Genomic DNA, 27,916 nt, shown 5'->3' on the forward strand with positions numbered 1-27,916 from the left:
CACACACACACACACACACATATGCTCACTGCCACACCCCCACATGCTTACACACACACACACACATACACACACACATTCACAGACACACACACACACACACATACACACACACACACACACACATACACACAGACAGACACACACACACACACACAGACAGACACACACACACACACACAAATCAATGAAACCCAAAAGACGTGAAGTCAGAATGAATGCTTTATTAAGAACGCACACACCTCATGGTACAGTCGAAACACGATACCGATACTCGCACAGTCTTGCGGCGACGTTATGGATAGTTTTTATTTACTGCTGATATGACGAAGTCAGGGGGGACAACAATCGATCATTCACCAAATCCTTTGTCAGTTTCTGGCAGGCATGCAGAAGAAATGACAAAAAAATTCAATGGTGTGATTATGACATTTTCTAAAACCTTGTTTCGCTTTTGTCGTCAGAGATTTTGCTGTGGAAGAAGATCAAGAAGAGACTTATTGGTTTGTAAAATAGTCCATGTGGTTTGTCAGGTACGTTTCTTTTCATGTGGACCATGGTGCCAATCACAGTAGATCCCAGGGGCGGATCAGTTCATTTAATGGGGGGGGGGGGGGGGGTTCTAAAAGTATATTGTGAAGATATGGGTGTGAAGGCGCGAAGCGCCGAGCCGACGGCGCGAAGCGCCTAGCTTGCTAGGGGGATCTGGGGGCATGCCCCCCCGGAAAATTTTGAAAAAAAGGATGCAAAATGGTGCAATCTGGTGCATTCTGAGGATGATCATTACTAGTTTCAGGTAGCAGATTTTGTCACTGATTAATACCCCCAAACAACTACAACCCAAAAAAACACAAAAAAATATTTTTATTTTTTGGCTGGGGGGGGGGGGGTGTTTCCGGAAACCCCAGAACCCCCCCCCCCCCTCATCCGCCCCTGGATCCGTCCAAGTGTTTTGAGAGCATCCTTCCACTTGCATTCGTACGGAAAATTTACAAGCTGCATGGCTCACTACTTTCTGTGCAGAATGGAACTTTCAAAAAAAAATTAAAAAATTTGGAGGTTTTAAAACATTGGTTCTTCTACCCGCAAGGACTCCGAGATGACAAGACGTCGTGACTGAGAGGGAGAGTAGACCGTACATGCTGGTCAGTGGGGCCTGATGAGAGATAGCCTATATTTTCTTTCCTCGATGCAGTACGTGGTCTTAAAAGACAGGTTCCACTGTACGCAAGGAGGTGGCAAGAAGTCGTGACCGAGAGGAAAACTGAGTAGACCGTTATGCTGGTGTGTCCTGTCTGATCAGAGAGCACTTTATTCAGCTCCTTTCTTGATGCAGCTAAAGTGATCCTGGGACCAAAGGGAGCCTGGTTGACACTGCTTCTCCACGGCACCGCCCTGCTTGTCACACTGGATGTACCTGCACATTGCCAATGGAAATGATGCTTGAAATGTGAAATTGAAATTACAGATGAAATTGCATTGCATTGTAATTTTTTTTATTTTTTTTTTCCCTGAACGAAACAAAATATATACATGTACTAGGTTAATCATGTAGAATTTGGATGGAAAACGTGCCACCAAAAATCAAGAAAATATTGCATCAGAACTTGTCAATCCGGCAAGTTAGCACAACAACTTACTTAGTTTCATCCGACTCGTGGGGAAAGTAGAACTGTTCATTCGCCAGGGCCTCATCCGTGCATGGATTAGGTGAGCTGGTTGTGGTAGGCTGGTAGACAGGGGTCGTGGATGCAGGAGGGGAGGTAACCGTTGGCTCAGAGTTTGGTCCTGGGTTGTCTCCCTTGCGGATGCAGGTGCAGGCGTTCTGTGACCAGACGGTGCCAGGAGCGCACGGCCTCACCCATGACTCGCCCCACTCGTTGCACTGAATGAACCTGTGAGTAGTTTGTACATATGTATTTAGAAAACTTACGTAGGTCATAGGTTTAATGTGATAAAGAGTTACTGGGGGGTAAACTTGTCAGTATCAGTGCTGTCTATTGCGGCCGCAACTTGACACCAACAGCAACGATAACAACAACAAAGACAGCAGCAATAGCAACAACCAATACAGCAACGAAAACAGCAACAATATAGCAACTCCCAGTACCTCAGGTGAAGACTTTTGGCAGTTATGTTCTGTGGCCGTGCGTGCTTTTGGCTTCACTGAATCAGTTTCACGGTCACAAAAGACAATTGCTCTGGCTAATCATTGCAAGTACTTTCGAGTCTGAAGGCTTATAATGTCAAAGGTGCACGTCACAGTCTTCCAAATAAGGCTACTTTAAAAGATAGACCAACCTTACTTTCCTAACTAAAACCTCAACAACAACAAAAAGATGGGGGATAAGCCAGATAATTAAAAAGTGGACCAACAGAGACTGATAAAAAACATTGTGGATTTTTGCCTCCCTTTTGGAAATGTCCAGTATCACTTCTTTTCGTAGAGGCTGTGGTGTAAGAATTGTTTATAATTTGCTTGAATTGACATCCCTTAATTTCAGAGGGGTCTTGTCGTGTGTGTGTGTGGTGTGTGTGTGTGTGTTGTGTGTGTGTGTGTGTGTGTGTTTGGGTGTGTGTGTGCCTGGTGTGTGTGCGTATGTGTGCCCGGTGTGTGTGTGTGTATGTGTGCCGCGTGTGTGTGTGTGTGTTCCCGGTGTGAGTGTGTTCCCGGTGTGTGTGTGTGTGTGTGTGTGTGGTGTGTGTGTGTGTGTGTATGTGTGTGTGTGTGTGTGTGTGAATGACTAATTATCTATAGCCTAATTATTGGACAGGTTGTATTTACTTGGTTTCATCTGGGCTGTAAGTGAAGTAGAACCGGCATTTGGTTCTGGCTGCAGGTGTGCAAGGGTTATCCCCAAGAGAACCAGGGACGCTGGCAGTAGTAGTATTGTATAACCAGGACGCGGATGACGTCCACTGAGGAGGGGAGGTAACCGGGGAACCAGGGTTCGGTCCAGGGTTGTATCCCTTGCGGATGCAGGTGTAAGCCTTCTGGGACCAGACAGTGCCAGGAGCGCAAGGCATCACCCAATACTTGCCCCACTCGTTGCACTGAATAAATCTGTAGGTAGTGTAACTATGTTTAGAAAACATCGTCAGTTCAGATGTTTAATGTGATTGAGAAAACTTCAACAAGAAAGTTCAGAGACATCCTGCTGGCTGCCGCACAAGCAGAGAAAATTTTCCCTCTTTATCTTCATTACCCTGGCTGCAAAACCCCCCCACGCGGAGGTGTTTTCGGACACGTCAGACACAGAGTGAAGAAGCAACTCCCAACCCCCCAGATGAAGCAATTATTAAGTTGATAGTATTGTTTTGTCACATCTGCTCAGTTTTGTTTTCAAAATATATTGCAAAAGGCAATTACTCTTGTTGTTTAAGCACTTTTGGGACTGAAAATTTATGTCACCGGTTCTCCAACCATCGACAAGACCTGTTCCCTTTACTTCGAAATAGAAGTTAACACACACACACACACACACACACACACACACACACACACACACACACACACACACACACACACACACACCTAATTGGTCGTCAAGAAATCGGATCCAGCTGGATCTCCAAACTAACTTCATGACTCTCTTTGAAACCAACTCCGGCTCGGGTGCCTCGTTGACCGGGAGCTAGAGCTCGCCAACCATCACTCCCTTGCTGTGGCCCTTTTTTTTTTCTTTCCCCCCCCCCCCCCCCCCCCCCCCCCCCCCCCCATCTAAGTCGGAGTCAAACCCGGGAACATGCCCCTAATCGTTTTACCGTGAGGGCGTTAAACATTACTTATCGTCGTAGCATTTCGGTGTTTTTTTCGTCTCTCTTTCATTTCTTTGTCTTATTAAAAAGAAAAAAAAAAGATAAGCCGGAGATAAAAGTGAACATTGAAAAGTGTACTATATGTAGTAAAACTAGTATGGATAGGAAACTTGATGTTCTCGTACTGAGGTTTCAACAAATATTGTGGATTTGTGCCTCTCATTTTGAAACGCCGGTCCATTACGAATTATTTCAGTCGAGGGAGTACTGAACGTGCTGTTCTATATGATTTGGTCCCAAAAACATTCCATGGACTATCTCTCGCGGTTGTACTTTTCTCACGTTTTTGTTTGATCTTCTTCTAGTTCTTCTGCTCTCCCGGTCATGTTAGATTTTACAACTTGGGTTCTAGGGCGGTTGGTTGGATACTTAAGTTTTACGTCCTCACAGGAACTAGAGCCTATTAGGGACATGAAGTGTTTTTGTGCTAAAGTTCTAGGGCGAAGTCCGCAGTGCGCCGCAGTAACTCGACCGTTTCTCACACTAGCTTCTGGAAGGTCCCCACTGCGCTGAGCCACATCTGGGGTCAGTCTCAGGGCGTCAAAGGTTGAGCATGACTGCAGGATATGGTCAGGGATTTTATCGCGGTATGCTATGCTATGCTATGCTATGCTATATTATAAAAAAAATTATAAAAAAATAACAATCGTTTGGACTCACTTAGTTTCATCAGGGTTGTAGGGGAAGTAGAACTGGCCTCTAGCGATGGCTTGAGGCGTGCATGGTCCTGTGTTACCTGGGTTACTGGGTCCCGTGGGTGGAGGAGGGCCTGAAGGTTTCGAGCCACACTGCCGCGTCCTGTTGTTGAAGGTGACATCGCCCGGACAGCAGACCAGGTACACCGTGCCGGTTAGGTCACACTGAGAAGGACAACAAGACGTTTTTCTTTTCTTTCTTTCTTTCTCTCAAAGTTCTTTCTTTCTTTCTTTCTTACTTTCTTTCTTTTCTCTTTTTTTCTTCTCTCTTCTCAGTTCCAAACGTCTACTCCTTTAGTACCTGGGGGGTGGGCGGGGGAGGGGTGTTAGGAGGGGGAGGGGGAGGGGCCGGTTGGGGGTTATTGTCCGGCCAAGCTTTGTGACTTTCATCCTCTAAAACACGTGCAAGTAGTAAGGATACAAAAAAAAGCTACTTTATGAAACGTTTGGTTATAGACAAAACGAAACATTCACTAGTACGCGTCGACCTATTCATTTATTCATTCATTCATTCATTCACCCATTGACTGAATAACGGACAGACTATTTCACTAACATTTGGCCACTATCTCTTTCAGTGATTGTTTTTTTGTTGTTGTGGGTTTTTTGTTTTGATGATTTTATTAGCAAAAATTACAATCCTTTTACGTATCCGAATACTGTTTTCGATGTAGAGCATTTGCACAGCGTTGCATACCAATGACACTACAAAAATTCGTTTTAAACAGCTGCAGAGCAAACAAACTGTAATCATTAATTAATCATATCGTTTGATCCACTTCCAAATTTGTAAGAATCACAACACAAATACTGTTGCTACGTTTTCGCCCTTCAATGACCTAGCATAGTGACACAGCGTACGTGGCATGATGATACACATTATTATTTGAACATTTATGATACATGTATAAATAAATAGTTGTGTACCAGCAGAAACTTGGTGGAGTCAAAGGGGTAGGGATGTCTCAGCAGCCGTCTCTTCAGGTTCTTCCGGGAGCATGGGTTTTTAAATGTGATTTTATCCTCTGAAAAAAAAAAGTAAACCATCTTCCGTATGTCGCGTTACCGTCTTTCTCTTTACACAATCAGGAATTTAAAGCAGTTTTGAGTCAAAAGTACATGGAAGAAATCAGTACAATCAGAACACAAGAAAGAAGACAGAAAGTCCTAGCAAAACAAGACAGGCAGCTATACTGCAGGGTTTCATTTACTAGTGCGCCTTGCGCCATTGGCGCATAACATCTCAAAATGTCCCATTGGAATTGCCTTCAGTGCGTCAAAGGGCGCACTGAGATAACGTACCACTGTGCCACCTCATGCACACTTTTCACGGGAGTACAATGTTCGGAATGAGCGAGCAAAAACGCACGACAAGCCGAGCAACTTGCGAGTTTGTAAAATGCAAGGTGATTTGCTTTTAAAATGTAATTCATTAGTATTCAACCAATTCTGCGAACTATCTGTGCTTGCGCGATTACCTCTGTGAAAACTGTCAACAGAAGCGATATCGATCGAAACACAGACAAACACACACACACTAACCGGATACACTGGCAAATTCTCATATCATCATATGGCACTAAATAGCACTATTTTGCATCTTTCGACAAAAGCATTTTCGGACCGCCTAGCCTGCTTTGTGCGTTTTGCCTTCGACTATGTAATGTCCCATCAGAATTTGGTTGAGGGGGACAAATGTCCCATTGTCTTTTTCTTCCAGGCTAAACCCTGCTATAGGAAAGAAACTATAAGATAGTGAAACTCAAAATAAACAACTAAAATAAGATTGAATAAGTCGAGAAGACACACCTTTTTTTTTTTTAAAGGAACAACAGAAATAATATAATTGGCTCACGTAAGTGTAGCCTATGCGATGATAAACTTTGTCTGTCTGTGCGTGTGTGTGTGTGTGTGATAGAAACTTTAACATTTCCGAGTCTATGGATAAAGCTCGCATACATAAGAAGATTACGTCTCGGTCAAAAGTGTTTGACGTGTGTGATAGAAACTATTTGAAGACGTCAAATTATGACGTAAGAGGGTTAGACGTCACGCAAAGGAATTACTGAAAGTCTCGGTCATTGTTATTGTGAGCGGGCCGAGACTAGTTGGCAGATCCAGTGTCTCGCTTTCTTGCACAGTTTCACCTATGCTTACTGTGTGTGTGTGTGTGTGTGTGTGTGTGTGTGTGTGTGTGTGTGTGTGTGTGTGTGTGTGTGTGTGTGTGTGTGTGTGTGTGTGTGTGTGTGTGTGTGTGTGTGTGTGTGTGTGTGTGACGGAGTGATTACTGTTTGTCGATTTCTTACGTGAGCCTTGAAGGCTTCGCCTCTTGTTTTTTTAAAAAGCAGAAAAGAAGCAAAAGCTCAAAACTCACTGGCACAAAGTGCGGCCTCGGCGACATCCCTTTTCGTACAGTCTCGGCGAACACCATTTTCCTTACAGAAGACTTCCACAACTGTGAAGACAGACCATGAAAGAAGTTCGTACTTGTGACCATTCAGCTTTTAAAACCTACTGCCTCATTCCCTAATGAAATAATTATGTCCATGTAATCTACAAGATGTTACGCATGCAAGCACGCACACACGCACACACTCACTCACGCATGCGCACACACACACAAACACACACAAACAAACACACATGCAAACACACACACACACACACACACACACACACACACACACACACACACACACACACAAACACACACACACACACACCAGAGCCAGAGCCAGAGACTTCTCCCTTGCGGATGCATGTGTAGGCGTCCTGTGACCAGACGGTGCCAGGAGCGCAAGGCATCACCCAATACTTGCCCCACTCGTTGCACTGAATGAACCTGTGAGTAGTTTACACATATTAGAAATATGTGTCGGCTCAGAGATTTAATGTGATAGAGAGCTATTGATTATATAAAACAACAAGTCGCGTAAGGCGAAATTACTACATTTAGTCAAGTTGTGGAACTCACAGAATGAAACTGAACGCACTGCATTTTTTCACAATGACCGTAGTCCGCCGCTTGTGCAAAACGGAGTGAAACTGACGAGCCTGTTCAGCGCGGTAGTAGTTTCGCTGTGCTGCATAGCACGCTTTTCTGTACCTCTCATCCAAACATATCATATCTATAGGTTTTTGGAATCAGAAACCGACAAGGAATAAGATGAAATTGTTTTTAAATCGATTTCGGAAATTTAATTTTGATCATAATTTTTATATTTTTTAATTTTCAGAGCTTGATTTTAATCCAAATATAACATATTTATATGTTTTTGGAATCAGGAAATGATGTAGAATAGGATGAACGTAAATTTGGATCGTTTTATATAAAAAAAATTATTACAATTTTCAGACTTTAATGGCCAAAGTCATTAATTAATTTTTAAACCACCAAGCTGAAATGCAATACCGAAGTCTGGCCTTCGTCGAAGATTGCTTTACAAAAATGTCAATCAATTTGACTGAAAAATGAGGGTGTGACAGTGCCGCCTCAACTTTTAAAAAAGCCGGATATGACGTCATCAAAAGTATTTATCGAAAAAATTGAAAAAAACGTCCGGGGATATCATTCCCATAAACTCACATGTCAAATTTCATAAAGATCGGTTCAGTAGTTTGGTCTGAATCGCTCTACACACATACACACAGACAGACAGACACACTCATTTTCGAAATCAATTTAAGAACACTTTCATCTTATTCCTTGTCGGTTCCTAATTCCAAAAACATATAGATATGATATGCTTGGATTAAAAACACGCTCAGAAAGTTAAAACGAAGAGAGGTACAGAAAAGCGTGCTATCCTTCTCAGCGCAACTACTACCCCGCTCTTCTTGTCAATTTCACTGCCTTTGCCACGAGCGGTGGACTGACGATGCTACGAGTATACGGTCTTGCTGAAAAATTGCAGTGCGTTCAGTTTCATTCTGTGAGTTCGACAGCTTGACTAAATGTTGTATTTTCGCCTTACGCGACTTGTTTCAGCCTGGTTTTGGTCGGGAAAATGTAAATGTCACAGAAGACCATTACATTTGCAGAGAGTTTTTGATGGAAACGATTCAATTGTTTAGATTTGGTAACAATTTTTTTTTTAATCTCGCCAAGACAGCACCCCTCTCCTCCCGGCGAAAAATCGTTGCTCTGTCTTTTTACATTTAGTCAAGTTTTTAATAATTAGGTTCATTTTTTTAAAAATTGAAAGAAAGTACATATTTAATGGTTGATGGTGTGTGTGTGTGAGTGAGTGACTTTAAGTCTCCGTGTGTGTGAATGAGTGTATGTGCGCCTTGAGTCGCCTGTTGGTGAGACGTGTGCGCGTTGCGAATGTTCGTATTATTATTGTTATTATATGAGTGTGCATGAGTTGTTGATGCGAAAGAATGTGTATGAGTGCGCCTTGAGTCGCCTTGTGGTGAGATATGTGCGCGTTATAAATTCTCGTATTATTATTATTATTATTATTATTATTATTTCTTAAATAAACATTCATCAATCTGATTCTCTGGTTACACTAATTGTTTAACACCACAATGGAACAAGGGACTCACTTGGTTTCATCAGAGCTGTAGGGGAAGTAGAACTGTCCTTTGGCTCTGGTTTCAGGTGTGCATGGGTTATCCCCTTCAGGAAGGGAGACAACAGTCCGAGGGACAACTTGAACGTTGTCTCCCTTGCGGATGCAGGTGTAGGCGTCCTGTGACCAAACGGTGCCAGAAGCGCAAGGCTTCACCCATGACTCGCCCCACTCGTTGCACTGAATGAACCTGTAGGTAGTATAAATAATGACATATTAAAAAATATTTGTCAGTTCAGAGATTTAATGTGAGATAGAGATATTGGTTGTAAACATGAATAAACAAGTCGCGTAAGGCGAAATAACTACATTTAGTCAAGCTGTGGAACTCACAGAATGAAACTGAACGCACAGCATTTTTTTCACAATGACGGTAGTCCGCCGCTTGTGCAAAACGCAGTGAAACTGACGAGCCTGTTTAGCGCGGTAGTGGTTTCGCTGTGCTGCATAGCACGCTTTTCTGTACCTCTCTTCGTTTTAACTTTCTGAGCGTGTTTTTAATCCAAACATATCATATCTATATGTTTTTGGAATCAGAAACCGACAAGGAATAAGATGAAATGGTTTTTAAACCGATTTCGGAAATTTAATTTTGATCATAATTTTTATATTTTTAATTTTCAGAGCTTGTTTTTAATCCGAATATAACATATTTATATGCTTTTAGAATCAGGAACTGATGAAGAATAAGATGAACGTAAATTTGGATCGTTTTATATAAAAAAAAATAATTACAATTTTCAGATTTGTAATGACCAAAGTCATTAATTAATTTTTAATCCACCAAGCTGAAATGCAATACCGAAGTCCGGCCTTCGTCGAAGATTGCTTTACAAAAATGTCAATCAATTTGATTAAAAAATGAGGGTGTGACAGTGCCGCCTCAACTTTACCAAAAAGCCGGATATGACGTCATCAAAGACGTTTATCCAAAAAATGAAAAAAAGTCTGGGGATATCATACCCAGGAACTCTCATGTCAAATTTCATAAAGATCGGTCTAGTAGTTTACTCTGAATCGTTCTACACACACACACACACAGACAGACACACACACACACACAGACACACATACACCACGACCCTCGTCTCGATTCCCCCTCTATGTTCAGGGGCGGACGAGGGGGGGGGCACAGGGGGCACGTGCCCCCCCCCCCCCCAAAAAAAAAAATTTTGAAAGCTGATTCTATGACTATTTCTAAGTTCAAATGGCACCAGATGGCACCATTTTGCTTCTTTGGGCCAAAAATGTTTCCGGGGGGGCATGCCCCCGGACCCCCCCTAGCAAATTCGGGCGCTTCGCGCCCATCACATTCACTTTCGATTCAAAGTGCCCCCCCCCCCTTACAAAGCAACTGATCCGCCCCTGATGTTAAAACATTTAGTCAAAACTTGACCAAATGTAAAAAGGGGGGAGTCTTAAAATGGGGGTAAATTTACAGAGGTTATGCATAAAAACCTAAGAAAACGGGGTCTTAAAAAGGAGGAAGTCTTAAATGGGGGGGAGGGGTCTTAATGGGAGGGTTCCACTGTACTATGTGCTTCAGAGTTAAAACAATGTTTAAGTGTGTGCATGTTGTTCTGAAACTTGATGTTGCAACGAGCATATTACATATTGAACATTAATTCTGGAACGTTGGCAGTCTCTTTCTTTTTGGTTGTAAACATGTTTATGCCGTCTAGAGTAGGCAGCTATGTCAAGCAACAGCAACTGTTGCCAAAAAATACCCCAGCAACAGCAACATTAACAACAACTCACTTGGTTTCGTCAGGGCTGTAGGTGAAGTAGAACTGTCCCTTGGCGATGGCTTCAGGTGAACACGGGTTCCCGTTGTCGTTGGCTAGTGAGTAGTTGCCATTCTCTTCCCTTGCAGGTGAGCCAGGGGAGGTGAAGCCACACTTGCTCGTGTCCTTGTTGAAGATGTCATCGCCTGGACAGGACGCCACGTACATCTTTCCGGCCAGGTCACACTGAAGGGGGCACAAAGACGTACAAGTACCAAGTGTATCAATGTGTGTATTGATGTGTACCTTTATGATTTGATGACTGTTTGACCTTTGATCATAACTAGTGCTGTGAAAATGAGCTCTAGCTTTGTTGTGATGGTGTTGACACTATATTTTGCCCAATTGAGTCTAACTACCTGATGGCTAATCTACTGTGATACCTGTGATAACTGATGATGATTACTGTTATTGGTTTTATGTGTTTGGTTGGTCTCTTCTTTGGTAGTGCAATAGCGTTAATTATGGATTGTTGTTATCATCATTTACATAAAAACTTATCTGTTAATCCAAACAATGATATAATTACTGTGATATTCTTAACTACACTTTAACATGGAATGTATGTATGTATGTATGTATGTATGTATGTATGTATGTATGTAGGTAGGTATGTATGTATGCATGTGTATTGGTGTGTCGGTGTGTCAGGTGTGCAAGAAAAAAGGGTATTTTTTATCATGGGTTTTATGAATTTTTCTTCTCTTATTCTTTTATAATTATTAATTAATGACCTATATGTGATGATGACCAATTTAATTTCCTTTGTTGGATCAATAAAATGTTATGAGTTATGAGTTATGAGTTATGTGCCTATATGTTCTGAGAGTGCGTTTTTATGAGATGTTATACACGAGCCAAAAGAAAAAATGTCTGTTTGGTACATTCAGACAATAAAGTTGAATTGAATTGAAGAACTTGACATAACACGATCTCTTCTTCTTCTTCAGCGTTCGACGATGGCTGTGTCAAGCACATAACACGATCTCTTCTTCTTCTTCAGCGTTCGACGATGGCTGTGTCAAGCACATAACACGATCTCTTCTTCTTCTTCAGCGTTCGACGATGGCTGTGTCAAGCACATAACACGATCTCTTCTTCTTCTTCAGCGTTCGACGATGGCTGTGTCAAGCACATAACACGATCTCTTCTTCTTCTTCAGCGTTCGACGATGGCTGTGTCAAGCACATAACACGATCTCTTCTTCTTCTTCAGCGTTCGACGATGGCTGTGTCAAGCACATAACACGATCTCTTCTTCTTCTTCAGCGTTCGACGATGGCTGTGTCAAGCACATAACACGATCTCTTCTTCTTCTTCAGCGTTCGACGATGGCTGTGTCAAGCACATAACACGATCTCTTCTTCTTCTTCAGCGTTCGACGATGGCTGTGTCAAGCACATAACACGATCTCTTCTTCTTCTTCAGCGTTCGACGATGGCTGTGTCAAGCACATAACACGATCTCTTCTTCTTCTTCAGCGTTCGACGATGGCTGTGTCAAGCACATAACACGATCTCTTCTTCTTCTTCAGCGTTCGACGATGGCTGTGTCAAGCACATAACACGATCTCTTCTTCTTCTTCAGCGTTCGACGATGGCTGTGTCAAGCACATAACACGATCTCTTCTTCTTCTTCAGCGTTCGACGATGGCTGTGTCAAGCACATAACACGATCTCTTCTTCTTCTTCAGCGTTCGACGATGGCTGTGTCAAGCACATAACACGATCTCTTCTTCTTCTTCAGCGTTCGACGATGGCTGTGTCAAGCACATAACACGATCAAAGTTAAAGAGGTACGGTGGGACCCCCCTTTTAAGACCTCCAAAAATATTGTTTGGATTTAGAACAGCGATTATTTTATTTTTGGTTCAAAGACAATGCAACCCCCCCCCCCCCCCCCATTTTAAGACCTTAAAGTAATCTGAGAAACTCGGGTCTTAAAAGGGAGGGAGTCTCAAATTGGGGATAAATTGACAGAGGTTATGAACAGAAAGTCTGAGAAAGCAGGGTCTTAAAAGGGAAGGAGTCTTAAATTGGGTGGGTCTTAAAAGGGGGCTCCACTGTACTTAGTCGTGGGGAGTAAAAAGTGAAACGACGTGGCGGACTTACAACTAATACACATATGTTCAAATATAGATATTTTGAATGTAATTTTCAATGAAATTGAAAAAAATAATACTAAAACAATGACCCCCCCCCCCCCCCAAATAAAAAATAAATGAAGAAACAAATCATTAATTTATCATCAGAAATTTGAATGAAGCACTGCAGAGTTTGACATTTGTTTGCTTCGTTTTTGTCCACCAGGGACTCAGCATACGAGACCCGCGCGTCATGATGATACAAATCATAGTTCTAATACATATTCATGATATAATTAAATATATAAATACTGATTTACCAGCAGAAACTTGGTGGAGTCAAAGGGGTGAGGATGTCGCATCAGGCCTCTCTTCAGGTTCTCTCGGGTACACGGGTTTTCAAACGGGAACTCATCCCCTGAAATAACAATATTCCATCAATCGAAACTCATTCTCTGAAGAAAAAAACCACCCGAATATTCTATCAAAGTAAGCCATCTGCAGTGTATTACACGAACGCTACCGTCTATCCCTCAGTTTTTCGTCAATAATGATTACAAGAGATTAAATCTATTAGAACGCACGAGGAAAGACTGAATGAACGACAGAAAGGAAAAAAGAAAGAGAGAAAGAAAAAAAGTTTGGGAAGGGCCCCGAATATGGGCCACATTTTGTTTCATGCTGACAACTATAGTTTGATTTCTTGCGAAAAAGTTTCCTTTTGTTCAAATTCTTTTTGGCTCACGTAAGTGTAGCCTATGCGATGCTAACTTTTGTCTGTCTGTGCGTGCGTGCGTGCGTATGTATGTATGTATGTATGTATGTATGTATGTATGTATGTATGTATGTATGTATGTATGTATGTATGTATGTATGTATGTATGTATGTATGTATGTATGTATGTATGTATGTATGTATGTATGTATGTATGTATGTATGTATGTATGTATGTATGTATGTATGTCTGTGGTAGAAACTTTAACATTTGACTGAACACCAAAATACTAATTTTACCTGGTTATTATTCAAGCAACAGCTTCAAAGTATTGAAGCAATGATCAACATTTCGTCGGCGCGTATGTAGTTAAAGTGTGTATCCAAAGAAAACGGGTGGTGGTGGGTGGTTTTTTTTTGGGGGGGGGGGGGGTAAAAACAGGTGACTGGTTTGTGTCGTGTGTGGTATGTAGACCAGGTCAGGGGTCAAGGTAAGGTCAGATCGCGTGAAGGATTGTGGTATAGATACAATTATCACCCAGCTGCAGTTCACCGATTCGGAGAAGACGATTTCACTTTGTTCGGTTTCGTAGCTCCAGAAAAATAGATAAGGAAGATACCAAAGGAGATTTCCTACAGGTTAATCTGCACAGCGTGTTTCCAGTGTCTGCGCGAGGAAGCGCTGTCGAAAGCGCAGTGTCGATCTGTCCATCTGGCAGTCGTGTAGGCTACAGACAGACAGATCTAGATCTAGTGTCTCGCACTCTTGCACCGTGTCACCTATACTTTTGTGTGTGTGTATATGTGACGGAGTGATTGAGTTTGTGTTACTGTTTGTCGATTTCTTACGTGAGCCTTGAAGGCTTCGCCTCTTGTTTTCTTTAGCTTTGATAGACATTTGGCAAATATCAAAAAAACAAAAAAGCGATCGACAACTGGCCCGTCTGTGAAGAGGCCATCACGAATCAATGTGAAAAGCCCACTATACTTCAAAATAACACGATAAACCTCAGAATGTGAATAAGATTAATTCAATTATGATTTAGATTTCTTTGTGTCAAGTTGGAGCGCTAGCCAGATAATTATGACTACGGTCGTAACAGGTAAAATTAATGACAGAAAGCTTCTTCATTCATGACTGCAACAAGTCTTTTTCTGTTCATACATCGAATGGCAGATGGAAAGGAAGCGGGAATAATTTAAAGGCGTTAAGAGGAAATAAAGGGCGGCGAACAGTTCAACTTACTGCTACATAGACCGGCCTTGTCGACATCCCTGTTCGTGCATGTTCGCTTCACACCATTTTCCTTACAGATGACTTTCACATCTGTGCAAACAGTTCAGGAACAAAATTGTCAAATAGCCGTCACAGCAGTGACTATCAATCATCTGATCAGCTTAAACACACACACACACACACACACACACACACACACACACACACACACACACACACACACACACACACACACAAACACACACACACACACTCACTCACCCAAAAAAACACACACACACACTCACTCGCCCAAAACACACACACACTCACCACACACACATACGTGCGCGCGCGCACACACACACACACACACACACACACACACACACACACACACACACAAACATCTAACTCTCAAATCCTCATCCCCCTCCACCCCGACACCCTCACATACACCCCCCTCCCCATGTACCTCCCCCCCCCCCCCCTTCTCGGTTTTCTCCGAACAATACCTTTCTGGCGAGTAACATTTAAACTCCAGCTGTAAGAACAGTTGGTCGCAGCAGCCCCAGTGAACGGCGTGCCAACAACATTGGTGTAGACCTTGGTCCCAGCGGCCAGTCTCTTTGTAACGGTCAGAACCGTCGGAGTCCCAGGCTTGACCTGATACTTGTAGTCGTACACGACCGGACCAGGCTTTGTGTTCGTTACTGACACGTAGACATCCAAGAATCCACAGTTCACCTCGCATTCCTGGTCAGTGGTATGTACAAATACCATACAGCTTTCATGTCAAGGTACTTTTTAAAAGGCCAACATTAACGAGCGGCAGATGTAGCTCTAGTTTCTGGAGCTGGCAACGCTAAATTTACCTCTGTGGCCATGTACTATAACAATGTGTGTTCTCCTGAGGACAGATGTTCGCCGGAAGTACTGGACACCCAAAAGATCTTGCCTCAATTACTGAGCTCCCATGAGCTTGTATGTGTGAAACAAATGTATTTCCTCAAAGCTTTCCAAAACGACCGTCAAGACAATTCTTGGACGTCTAAAACGTTATACAAAATATGATTTCAAAAGTCTGTGAGTAATTCGGGTTTAACGTCATTTCAAGTAAGCCTACTTGAAAGTAGTGGATGCCCAAACAACTGCAATCTTGGAGAGTTTTAAAACTAAACACTCAATCGCAGAGGAGAACTGTAAGCACTGAGACATCCCGGCAAATATGACCCTTTCCCCCGTTGATAGAGACACATTTTTAGAGTCAGTAAATCTTTATTAGTATAATGTCACTAGATTGGAAGACAAAAAAACTCTCCCCCCAACCACACACACATACACACAAAAAAGGATTGCATGACTCACAGATGAAACAAAACTCGTCACGAGAAGGCAAAGCGCACACCTTTTTTCAATAATTAAAGTTGTTTGTAGTTTTTATTTATTTTTAATAATTCTAATTTTAGCAGGAATGTTTACTCTCCTAGATACATACTCCATAAACGAAAACAAAACCAGACAGACATAATTTTTGCCGAACGGTAAACATATCCAAAAGCGTACCAATCTTGGACTTACAATGACAGGTTTATCAGGCAGAGTGGTTTCACACAGTTGTCGTGTACTGGTACTTGTGGTGTTGCCATCACATGTTTTGCGGGCTGAAAAAAAGTTTAGTAATGTCAGCAACGATTAATTCAGTTAATGTTTAAAGCTGTGGTCTATTTATGACTATCCAGGGCTACGAGTTTGAAAAGATAGGGCTGAATTCTGTGCAGCAAACGCTACCCGAAACCCCATCTATACGGCGTGTATGACCTTGAGAGCTATAGTCAACGCTTGAATTTTTCAGTGGTCAATCAATCAATCAATCAATGAGTCTTATATCGCGCATATTCCGTGGGTACAGTTCTAGGCGCTCTGCAGTGATGCCGTGTGAGATGAAATTTTATACGGCCAGTAGATTGCAGCCATTTTGGCGCATATTTACCTTTCACGGCCTATTATTCCAAGTCACACGGGTATAGGTAGACAATTATTAACTGTGCCTAAGCAATTTTGCCAGGAAAGACCCCTTTGTCAATCGTGGGATCTTTAACGTGCACACCCAATGTAGTGTACACGGGGGGAGGTTCGGACACCGAAGAGAGTCTGCACACAAAGTTGACTCTGTGAAATAAATTTCCGCCGAACCTGGGATCGAACTCACGCTGACAGCGGCCAACTGAATACAAATCCAGCGCGCTACCAACTGAGCTACATCCATTATAATATTATATATGTATATAAAATAAGAGTAGTCCCTCTCTGGGCGAGGGCTGGTTGAAAAGAAGCTCGTTTATATTGCTTATTGCACAACCCTCGTAGAATAAAATTTGATTTGATTTGATTTGATACCACAACTTATACTATACATTATATAAAAACAATATAATAATGTAAGTCTTACCTTGGAAAATCAAGGTAAGTTAACAAACGGAATGTTGAACAGAATACAAAACATTGACAAGCACATAGTGCATACACAACACACGAATTAAATAGTATAAACAGGAGAGGTAATCACGATGTAAGACTAAAATGATATGTGACCCTCCACCACGAAATGAGTCGCATGTCACCTTTGCATGATTTTCATATTTTTACATTTTCTTAGAGAGTTTGTTATGCTCTATCCAGTGGTGAAAACCGTTTTAGAAAAGAGCGAAAACTGTTTGAGTTATAAGAATGTGACTATGGTGACCCTCACACTGTTACCAGACACTCCGCGGACTCATATTAAGCCTAGCGCAGAACCGCGCGAGGTGACATACGACTCATTTCGTGGTGGAGGGTCACATATTGGTTTACATTCTGCACGTCCCTGACGGGCGCAATGGCCTAGTGGTCAAGACGTCGGCTTTCCGTGTGGAAAGTTCGGGGTTCGAATCCCAGCGGCACCTGTTGGGCTAAAGGTGGGGATTTTTCCGAATTTACAGGTCAACTTATGTGCAGACCTGCCAGTGCCTTATCCCCTTTTTTGTGTAAGCGCAGGCACAGGAAAAAGTACGAGGGATAATCAATGTCAGAGTTTGGTGGGTCACAGTGTAACCGAGTGCCGAAACACTACGATCACCTCGGGAGGCGAAGTGCAATCAAACAGGATTGAAAATGTTGTCCTATAAAAACTGTTATGCAAACCAGAAGGTTTCCATGAACATACAGACAATCGGAAACCACCAGACCCCATCACAAACAGAATTCCACAATACACCGGTGTTGACTTAAAGGCCAACAACTCGGGTGCAGAGTCTGCTGTGAAAGGAGCGGTAGCCTCCCCTGTCACAATCACCCCCGTTTGAATGAACTCCGTCCCGAACTTCCGAACCGGGGGACCACTGTCCATCCCAAGTTCGCAGAATGGGAACAGCACGAAAATGTTCAGTTTTTTTTTATCAACCGGTGTTGACTTAAAGGCCAACAACTCGGGTGCAGAGTTTGCTGTGAAAGGAGCGGTAGCCTCCCCTGTCACAACAGAAACACGCAAACACCCAGCACGCATCCTTTGAAAACGGATAATAGCTGCCTTAAATGGCGGGGGGAAACGGTCATACACGACGATATGTGGGAGTTGCAGCCCAGTAACGCAAAATAATAAGAAGAATTATGCACGTCCATGGCTTAAGCCTTATAGATGCAGTGCAGAAGTCACAGCATTGCTGAAGCAACGATTTGTATTTTTGTCACAGATTACGATATAAATGTCAAAAGCTTTTTACCACTATCTCACAGATGTCTACACACACCTTTAGTGTTGCCAGCCAAACGAAACTGTATGTGGTTTGTCAGTGTGCATCCCCCGCCAAACCGGCACGGTTGGGCTAGTGGTAAGGCGTCCGCCCCGTGATCGGGAGGTCGTGGGTTCGAACCCCGGCCGGGTCATACCTAAGACTTTAAAATTGGCAATCTAGTGGCTGCTCCGCCTGGCGTCTGGCATTATGGGGTTAGTGCTAGGACTGGTTGGTCCGGTGTCAGAATAATGTGACTGGGTGAGACATGAAGCCTGTGCTGCGACTTCTGTCTTGTGTGTGGCGCACGTTATATGTCAAAGCAGCACCGCCCTGATATGGCCCTTCGTGGTCGGCTGGGCGTTAAGCAAACAAACAAACAAACAAACAAACAAATCTCCCGCCAACATGTACTTAACATTTCCCGTGATCACGTTCTGTGGATGAAGGCTGTGTGCCGCGGTATGCCATATGTTGGACCCGCATACCTTGTACAATGTTCTTAGTTAATCAAACATAATGTCTGGACGTAAAGTACCCACAAATAGAAACAAATTCTCCCTCTAGCGGAGACTAATTAGACTTCCAAGCAGGCTTTTGACGTACTTAGTTCACGTGCGGGACCTGAAGTAAGCCTGGTCGAGCGCCACGCTTTCCTGCCCGGAGACAGACCAAAATTACTTTGGATATGTTTGTGCAGTTTTTGACTCCGTGCAATAAAATCAAGGAAACTTGGTATTTTTTCAAACGGATATCTGCCTGAGGGATGACTGAAAGCCCTATAGGGGCTCCGTACATCTAACCGTGACAAGTTCAGTAGCTTCAAGGTCAAGATTTAAGTTCAATACTGACTTTCACAAACACTCTTCTGGATGCCGGTCAGGATGGACTGGATGTGGGTGAAAGAGGTCACGGTCAGCACGTACGAACAGGTGGGGTAACTGGCCACTCTATTCAGCTCGTCCCGATCGTAGCGGCCCACTCCTATGGCGAACACACTGGTTCCCAGATCCTGTCAATGGAGCATGGATTCGTTGATGGACATTTTAGTATGGTCAATGTGAGAGGAATTAATTCTAAGGCAGTCTAGTTCTCCTTCTTCTGTGTGAGAGAGAGAGAGAGAGAGAGAGAGAGAGAGAGAGAGAGAGAGAGAGAGGGGAGAGAGAGAGAGAGAGAGAGAAAGAGAGAAAGAGAGACAAACACACAAACACACAGACAGACACACAAACACAGACGAAGACACACAGAGGCATACAGACAAACACGCAGTCAAACACACACACACACACACACACACACACACACACACACACACACACACACACGCACGCACACACACACACTCACACACACACAAACAGATACACACACACATACACACAGACACCCAGTCAACCAGACAGACTTGCAACTCGTTTGCCCGTCGATTTTAGCACGAACAAGCCAACAGTCATCCATACAACCCAGATACAAACCACTGAATCAATAAACACATTGCTAAACGTTGAACCCAACGTTTCTAGCTCACTTTCAGACGTTTTCCAGCATCCCTCGTGAGGTTGACATTGTCGGACTGTCCATCAGTGATTAGAATGGCCACTTTTTTGGCATCGTCTCGGGCATCTGTTCTGTAGAGGACGTTGGCTGCTTGGATCAACGCCAGGTTAGTCCAGGTACCTCCGCCTTCTACAAATCATAAGTACACTGTTGGTGACTTGGCCTTTCCAAACTGTCAAACTTGTGAGTGTGTGTACGTGTGTGTGTGTGTGTGTGTGGGTGTGTGTGTGTGTGTGTGTGTGTGTGTGTTTGTGTGCGTGTGTGTTTATTATGTGTGTGTGTGTGTGTGTGTGTGTGTGTGTGTGTGTGTGTGTGTGTGTGTTATCGTTTGGAGCATTCTGTTTGATATTTCTACCTTTGGTTGTGTTTTTCATGAGCTCTAGTGCTTCTGCCTTCGTGGTGTAATCGTTGAAGTCAAACTGAATTTTGGTAGTGCTGCCGTATACGATGCCGGCCACCAGCACATGGTCAGCAGATATGTCCATGGCATCGATGACGTCAGCAGCAAATTTCCGCATCACCCCAAAATCATTTTTACTGATGCTGTTTGAGCTGTCCAGAATGAAAGCGAGATCCATTTTGACGTTGCACTCTGAAACAATGCAATTAGGAACATTAATTGACAGATAAGCATGCCAAACAAATGAAGAAGAAGAACAACAAGTCGCGTAAGGCGAAAATACAACATTTAGTCAAGCTCAGTCGAACTCACAGAATGAAACTGAACGCATTGCATTTTTTCCGCAAGACCGTACACTCGTACCATCTTCTGTCCACCGCTCGTGGCAAAGGCAGTGAAATTAACAATACAGAAAAGCGCGGGGGCGGTTGCGCTGAGGAGGATAGCCCGCTTTTCTATATCTCTATTCTTTTTAACTCTCTGAACGTGTTTTTAATCCAAAAATATCAAATCTATATGTTTTTGGAATCAGGAACCCACAAGAAATAAGATGAAATTGTTTTTAAATCGATTTCGGAAATTTAATTTTGATCATAATTTTTATATTTTTAATTTTCAGAGCTTGTTTTTAATCCGAATATAACATATTTATATGTTTTTGGAATCAGTAAATGATAAAGAATACGATAAACGTAATTTTGGATCGTTTTATAATAAAATAATTTTAATTACAATTTTCAGATTTTTAATGACCAAAGTCATTAATTAATTTTTAAGCCTCAAAGCCGATACCAAAGTCCGGCCTTTGTCGAAGATTGCTTGGCCAAAATTTCAATCAATTTTATTGAAAAATGAGGGTGTGGCAGTGCCGCCTCAACTTTTACAAAAAGCCGGATATGACTTCATCAAAGACATTTATGGAAAAAGTGAAAAAAAGGTCTGGGGATATCATACCCAGGAACTCTCATGAAAAATTTCATAAAGATCGGTCCAGTAGTTTACTCTGAATCGCTCTACACACACACACACACACACACAGACACACACACATACACCACCACGACCCTCGTCTCGATTCCCCCCTCTATGTTGAAACATTTAGTCAAAACTTGACTAAATGTAAAAACGTAACCATTTGACACAGAAATCAGTAAGATCTAGAGATGCGTTTAAATGGAAGGGGGGGGGGCGGGGGGGGGGGGGTCTTATCTCACGTACAACTAAGGCCATATTTGAGATGGTGAGCCGAATACTATACACGGGGAAGATCGTGCTCTGGGCTATAGAAATTACTGAAGGTAAATCAAATAAGACTTGGTTAACTCAAAAACAGAGGAAATTCATCATTCATTTCAGTAAAGAAGCAGTCTGGGCCAACCAGACGAAATGGCTTACAGACTTTAAATTTTAGACCAGAGCGAGCCATAACTCTTTTCGACGCACTGGTTCCAATCTTACCAAAATTGGCTTCAAGATTGGCGTCGCTGGCGAACTCGCTTCTGTTGCCTCCATACATCCGTGCCCACAAATCTCCCTGTCCTGTGACGCTCCCGGGCATAAGCGTGTCGTTTCCCACATTCAGGAGAGTGGCCAGAGCAAGTGCGAGGCCAGAATACAGGGGCTTGCGCAGCTCAGACCAAGCGACCGACGGCCATTCAATGTTGAAAGAAGCTGAGATGTTGCTGCACGCCAGCCTGATGTCTTCATTGTAGCAGTCTTGGGTGGCGTTAAACATGGCTTCCGTCACCTGATGAAATGAAGGAGGAAATGTGGGTCGAGAGAAAGGAGAAGGCTATGGCTGCCTCTTTTGTCTGTGTCGTTATCGTCGTCATCGTGATCGTCTTTGTTTCCATCATCATCATCATCATCATCATCATCATCATCATCATCATCATCATCATCATCATCATTTGGAATCGATCGACACTTTTACGGTAAAGCCATTGACAACACAAGGATGATAAACGTGAAAAAGAGTGGATTAAAGAATCAACAGATTTGACCAACCTTCCAGATTCCACCATGAAAATGAGGGCCGTAGGTGTCAGTGTCTGTGCCATCGTTGGACACGACGTGAGCAACTCGGCGAAGGAACTGGCGGTCTTCAGGAAAAACACAGCTGTAGGAATCATAGTAGCCTAATCAGAAAACAATGCGAAGAGACGAAACCAGATGATTTAGTGGGTATTAGAACCACACAGTGTCACACGACTTTAGTTCATGAGTGCTAAATTAGCAAATTCATGGTAAGGCATTTACTTTACATTTACTTCTTAAGAGCACGCGACCATTATCGCACGCCAGCATTTAAGAGATGTTCTTTGCCGCGTAAGTCACTGTGAAAACCACTTTACATGCATAACTTGTCAATCTTAAATGTACTTTACCGTACTTGAGTGCAGGATGCTAGTGTGTTTGAGAGAGAGCGAAAGGAAAGTGATCAGATCAGATCAGATAAATAGTTATTTTCGAGGGTAATGGAGTAGGCATTCATACACGATAGGACAAATCCAGCGCTCACCAGATGAGGGTCTACTCCAAATTACACATGCACATTCATATGCAGGTTGAAAAGAGAAAGAGAGAGAGCGACACACACACACACACACACACACACACACACACACACACACACACACACACATACATGCAGACCCAGACAGAGAGAGAGAGAGAGAGGGAGAGAGAGAGAGAGAGAGAGAGAGACGGGGAGGGGGGGGAAGCGTGTATCAGTGTGTGTGTGTGTGTGTGTGTGTGTGTGTGTGTGTGTGTGTGAGAGAGACAGAGAGTGTGTGTGAGTGTGTGTGTGTGTGTGTGTGTGTGTGTGTGTGAGAGAGACAGAGAGTGTGTGTGAGTGTGTGTGTGTGTGTGTCTGTCTGTCTGTCTGTGTCTGTGTCTGCATGTGTGTGTGTGTGTACAGCAATAATACCAGGTGACACCGACCTTGATCTGATTTTTTCAACAACAGCCTCTACCACCTCCGTACCACGGGCCCCTGCTTCAAGGGTTAAGTCGTGACTTTGGCCTTGGCACAAGGCTATCATGCTGGCGGCCAAGAAGGCCAGTGGCAAGGTCATGACGTGAACTGATCTGTAAGGCAGGAGACATCAGTTCAAGAAAGAGGCTTCATCCCATTGTTTGTTTCCCCGTTTATTTTGGTAGAGGTTACATGCCGAGTCTCAGTGAATATTAATAATGGTCGGAAAATGAAGAATACGAGCTTCAGCGAGCTTTTTCCTGACCGCGAACTGAGACCGTTATTTTAAATATTCACTGAGACTCGATCGGCATGTAACCTCTACCAAAATAAACGGGGATGTCTTATTTATTCTTCATTTCTTCAGATTTAAAAAAAACAACAACGGTGCTTTTGTGCCACAGATTGAGCAAATCCTAATCATTCTGCCAGTCTACATGCGCAAGCAAGGGATTAATGCGCGGTCAATTCTGATAACTCTGTGATAATCTGTGATAATACGTTGAAAAACCACTTCTGGCATTTGCAATTTGATCAACGGAATAACACTTTACAGCGGTTTATTTGGTTTGGAATCAAAATCAAGTACATAGTTATGCTGGGTTTTTGTTTTTGCTGAGGCGATAAAGGCAGATACTTTTGTGTTCTTTTCATGTTTTGGTATCGCGAAGGAAATGTTCTTACGTCGTATTGAGTAGCAGACGTACTTTTACCCCTGTGCTCAAACGTAAAATACTGTATGAAGTTCGGTTTTCTGAGGCAAGAAAAGGGGAAACTGGATCACACGGGTTCACGATGGCTCAGGGGTAAGATAAACCACGCAAAAATAAATTCTTTGAAAATTGTTCGCTCTTTACGGAGGGCACCTAGGATGTTCTCAATCGGTGAGTGTTTAAATGAAAGGGTGTTTGTTCTGTGTGTACAAGCCTGACCGTATCTGTGATGGTTTACGGGAGGCTGACTGTGCCTTTAACTTCAAATTATGCACGACCTTTCTACAAAGTGGAAAATTTGTAGGTTAGACTTTTGTGCAATTCAAAAAAAAGTTTCAAATTCAGGGATCGATTTAACTGTACGAGGTTTGGAATAGCCGGCGTGGTAGCCTATCAAAGCGGATTTAAGCTCCGGATTGTTACCTTTGAGGTTATTCGAAGAACATAGTATACCATAACAACATTAGACAGTCAGGGACTTGAATACAGCAATTGAAGACAGGATCAGGGCATTTCCCTTAGAGGAATGCGTTCATGTCATTGGTGGATTTTGCGCACAATTGCGCAAGTGTAACTTTACAACGAAGCGGGTAATTTTTCCAGTCACCTAGCTGAAACAGCTTTCTTCGGGTCACCAATGATCTCGGGGGGGGGGGGGGGGGGAGTTTTTTGGTTGTAATTCAGTTATTAAAAAATTCCAAAACGTAAAAGTCTGAAGGTTTAAATCAGGTAAGGATGGCCGCTACCACTCAATGTCAAATCGATTTCTGTTGAGTCGACCCCCGAATCTGGAAACTTATTTTGAAACTGCACAACAGTCGGACAATTGTAATATACAAAATTGCTTACCACTTTGTAGAAAGGTCAGACAATAAGTTGAAGATATGGGCGGGGATATAGCTCAGTCGGTAGCGCGCTGGATTTGTATCCAGTTGGCCGCTGTCAGCGTGAGTTCGTCCCCACGTTCGGCGAGAGATTTATTTCTCAGAGTCAACTTTGTGTGCAGACTCTCCTCGGTGTCCAAACACCCCCCCCCCCCCCCCCCCCCCGTGTGTACACGCAAGCACAAGACCAAGTGCGCACGAAAAAGATCCTGTAATCCATGTCAGAGTTCGGTGGGTTATAGAAACACGAAAATACCCAGCATGCTTCCTCCGAAAGCGGCGTATGGCTGCCTAAATGGCGGGGTAAAAACGGTCATACACGTAAAATTCCACTCGTGCAAAAAAAAACCACGTAGTGTACGAGGGAGTTTCAGCCCACGAACGCAGAAGAAGAAGAAGAAGAAGAAGTTGAAGATATTGTGCACTACATATGAAGTGATTGGGTCAATAGACGTAGAAGTTATTCGCATTTGTGTGGGTGGCATTTTGTTTTTTTTGGGTCACCCTGTAGGAAAATCTTACCCAATATTGACGGACTGTGTGATGATATCTTCTGCTATGGTCTGTTGAGACAGTGATATCAAAATCAAGACTGGAGGTCGAGATTTTGATATCACTGTCGAAACAGACCAATAGCAGAAGATATCATCACACAGTCAGTCAATGTTAGATATATTGCTAATTATCTGGACATTTTGTATTTACTGTAAAGAAATTACAAATGTATTTGTCTCAGTTTTGGCTGTTCCATATCCCTCCCTCTGATTATTATTTCTTTTTGTTCACTCTTTTCTTGTACTTTTCAGTATTTCAAAATGTCTTTTCTTTCAAAAAGTCTTTAGTCACTTGCTCAACTAAATTCTGGGATCATTACATTTTCATATATATTTGTTTGTTTTTAAATTTAGGTGTTTTTGTTTTTGAAGTGGGGAAGCAATAAAGAGGTCGTCGATATCAAAACTGATATCGACGGAAATGTCGTCCATATCACTTTTACAATGAGCTCAGTTTTGCCCAATTGACCAATGGAAATCCACGTTACATATGAAATAGCAATATAAAAGTATATAGCTATTCTGATGGACACGTGGGGGAATTCGGGGGCTGTGATTGGATGGTCTCACACATCCCTTTTCCGATCATCAAAGCATAACGATACAAAAGTTGGCCATTTTTGCCGATATCCAAACGATATCGGCAATAACAAAGACGCGTGGTTCCGGTTTCTTCCACGTGTATAAAGTACACGCATACCTCGCCAGGCGGTTTGTTTCTGTCACTCTGTGACTAGTCGACAGACGATGCCATTTGCTTTGTGTGTGTTTTTGTTGTTGCTTACTGTACATGACATACATTACGTGTAAAATCCAGTTCTTTAACAGGTAACAAACCTTGCAAATTTCCAGAAGCTGCAATCTGAAGCGACCTATCTCGGATTCTAGCAGACGATCTCTCCAATGTTTAACACAAAATCAGCAAACTCTCCTGTCACATAGAACGTCCATTGTATAGTGCAATGTTGAAATGAAGTTACCGGTCTGAAACATTTCGTCGTTTCTTCTGAGACAATCCTTGTTCTCTTATCATCTACAGATTTACCGCTGTCTTCACCACGCGAATTCCCAACAGAAGTCAGACTTTCGAACATACAATCTACGTAGGCAAGCATGATGCGTCATGACGTCATATGATTCCTAACATATTGACGTAATGCTAAGCATCCGGTTATCTCGAGTTTTCTCCGTAATACATGTCCGTGGGTTTTTCAATGTTCGGTTATTTCCGTGGCTTCATGCGGAAAGGGAACCGTCGTCTGCAATCAACGACATGGACCATTCTGGTACTTGTCGCTGACAAAAACATGATTCTAACACAGAATTTAATGTCAGAATAGCTATATAAACGCTATTGTGTTTTCAGCGTAGCAATAGGGTCCGATATTTAGACTCGAACAAGTATAATGCGACTCGTCTTCGACTCGTCGGCATTATACTTGTCTCGTCTAAATATCGGGCCCTATTGCTACGCTGAAAACACAATAGCTGTTAATATCAGACTCTGTGTTACGTAATATGGACCACCTGGAGAAATGACAAAACAAATAACGAGTCTTGTTCAAACAAGAAGCAACTACAAAAATAATGAAAATGTCAAGTAAAGACATACACACACAAAAAGAAGTTTATACTCACGACGACTTTATTCGTGCAGCAGTTTGCAAGCAGACCCACGTCGGAGGCACGTTGATCAGCTTTTGAGTGTAGAGAAACTGGCAGGTAGAGGTAGCTGCAGGCTTCAGTATGTTGTCATGCAAAGTCTCCCCAATGCCACCGCCAGTGTCGCTGCAGATCGGCATAGGGTCTTTTATACATACTCTTGGCCCTCAAACCCGGATCAGCGAGTACCCTTTTGCTTACAGAGGTGACAAAAGGATCGGTTTCAAATCACGTGAAATATGCCTGGTATTATTTTCTGATTGCAATGCAGCAGGTGTTCCTCTTTTTTTGCAGACATGACAGGGCTCCTCACAAACGCCCGTCCAAGAGGGTTCCGAGACCCCCACTTTTAATGTTCAGAGGGTCCATGGACCCCCTTAGTAGAGTTTTAGAGGGTCCGAAGAGTCCCGGATCCCCAAACCCCCTATTTACAAATAACGCATTGTGATCGCGAATAATGTGATACAAACTGGGTTTTTTTATTGCTAGAATATTAGAGGAGGACACTTCA

The 27,916-nt window shown here is 42.9% G+C and overlaps 1 protein-coding gene across 1 annotated transcript; it reads right to left on the bottom strand.

Annotated features, from left to right (window-relative positions):
* Positions 1–209: 209 nt before the first annotated feature.
* LOC138948760 (uncharacterized) lies at positions 210–27,560 on the bottom strand. Its single transcript, XM_070320366.1, has 20 exons — positions 27,382–27,560; positions 23,559–23,705; positions 22,623–22,734; positions 22,074–22,362; positions 20,571–20,807; positions 20,187–20,344; positions 19,511–19,670; positions 16,470–16,552; positions 15,404–15,644; positions 14,919–14,999; positions 13,278–13,375; positions 10,850–11,061; positions 9,066–9,281; positions 7,238–7,356; positions 6,889–6,969; positions 5,442–5,539; positions 4,480–4,679; positions 2,786–3,064; positions 1,641–1,895; positions 210–1,417 (listed from the first exon to the last, which is right to left on the bottom strand). Exons 1-20 carry the CDS (start codon positions 27,543–27,545, stop codon positions 1,312–1,314), a joined length of 3,336 nt encoding a protein of 1,111 aa, XP_070176467.1. The 5' UTR covers positions 27,546–27,560; the 3' UTR covers positions 210–1,311.
* Positions 27,561–27,916: the final 356 nt, after the last annotated feature.

The sequence above is a fragment of the Littorina saxatilis genome, linkage group LG15, assembly GCF_037325665.1.
Source record: "Littorina saxatilis isolate snail1 linkage group LG15, US_GU_Lsax_2.0, whole genome shotgun sequence".
Taxonomy (NCBI): Eukaryota; Metazoa; Mollusca; class Gastropoda; order Littorinimorpha; family Littorinidae; genus Littorina; species Littorina saxatilis.

Coding starts and splice junctions, on each gene's coding strand:
- LOC138948760 (XM_070320366.1), bottom strand. CDS start 27,545: ATGCCGATCTGCAGCGACACTGGCGGTGGCATTGGGGAGACTTTGCAT. Junction 23,706..27,381: donor GCTGCACGAATAAAGTCGTC/GTGAGTATAAAC, acceptor CCTGCCTTACAG/ATCAGTTCACGTCATGACCT. Junction 22,363..22,622: donor TTCATGGTGGAATCTGGAAG/GTTGGTCAAATC, acceptor TCATTTCATCAG/GTGACGGAAGCCATGTTTAA.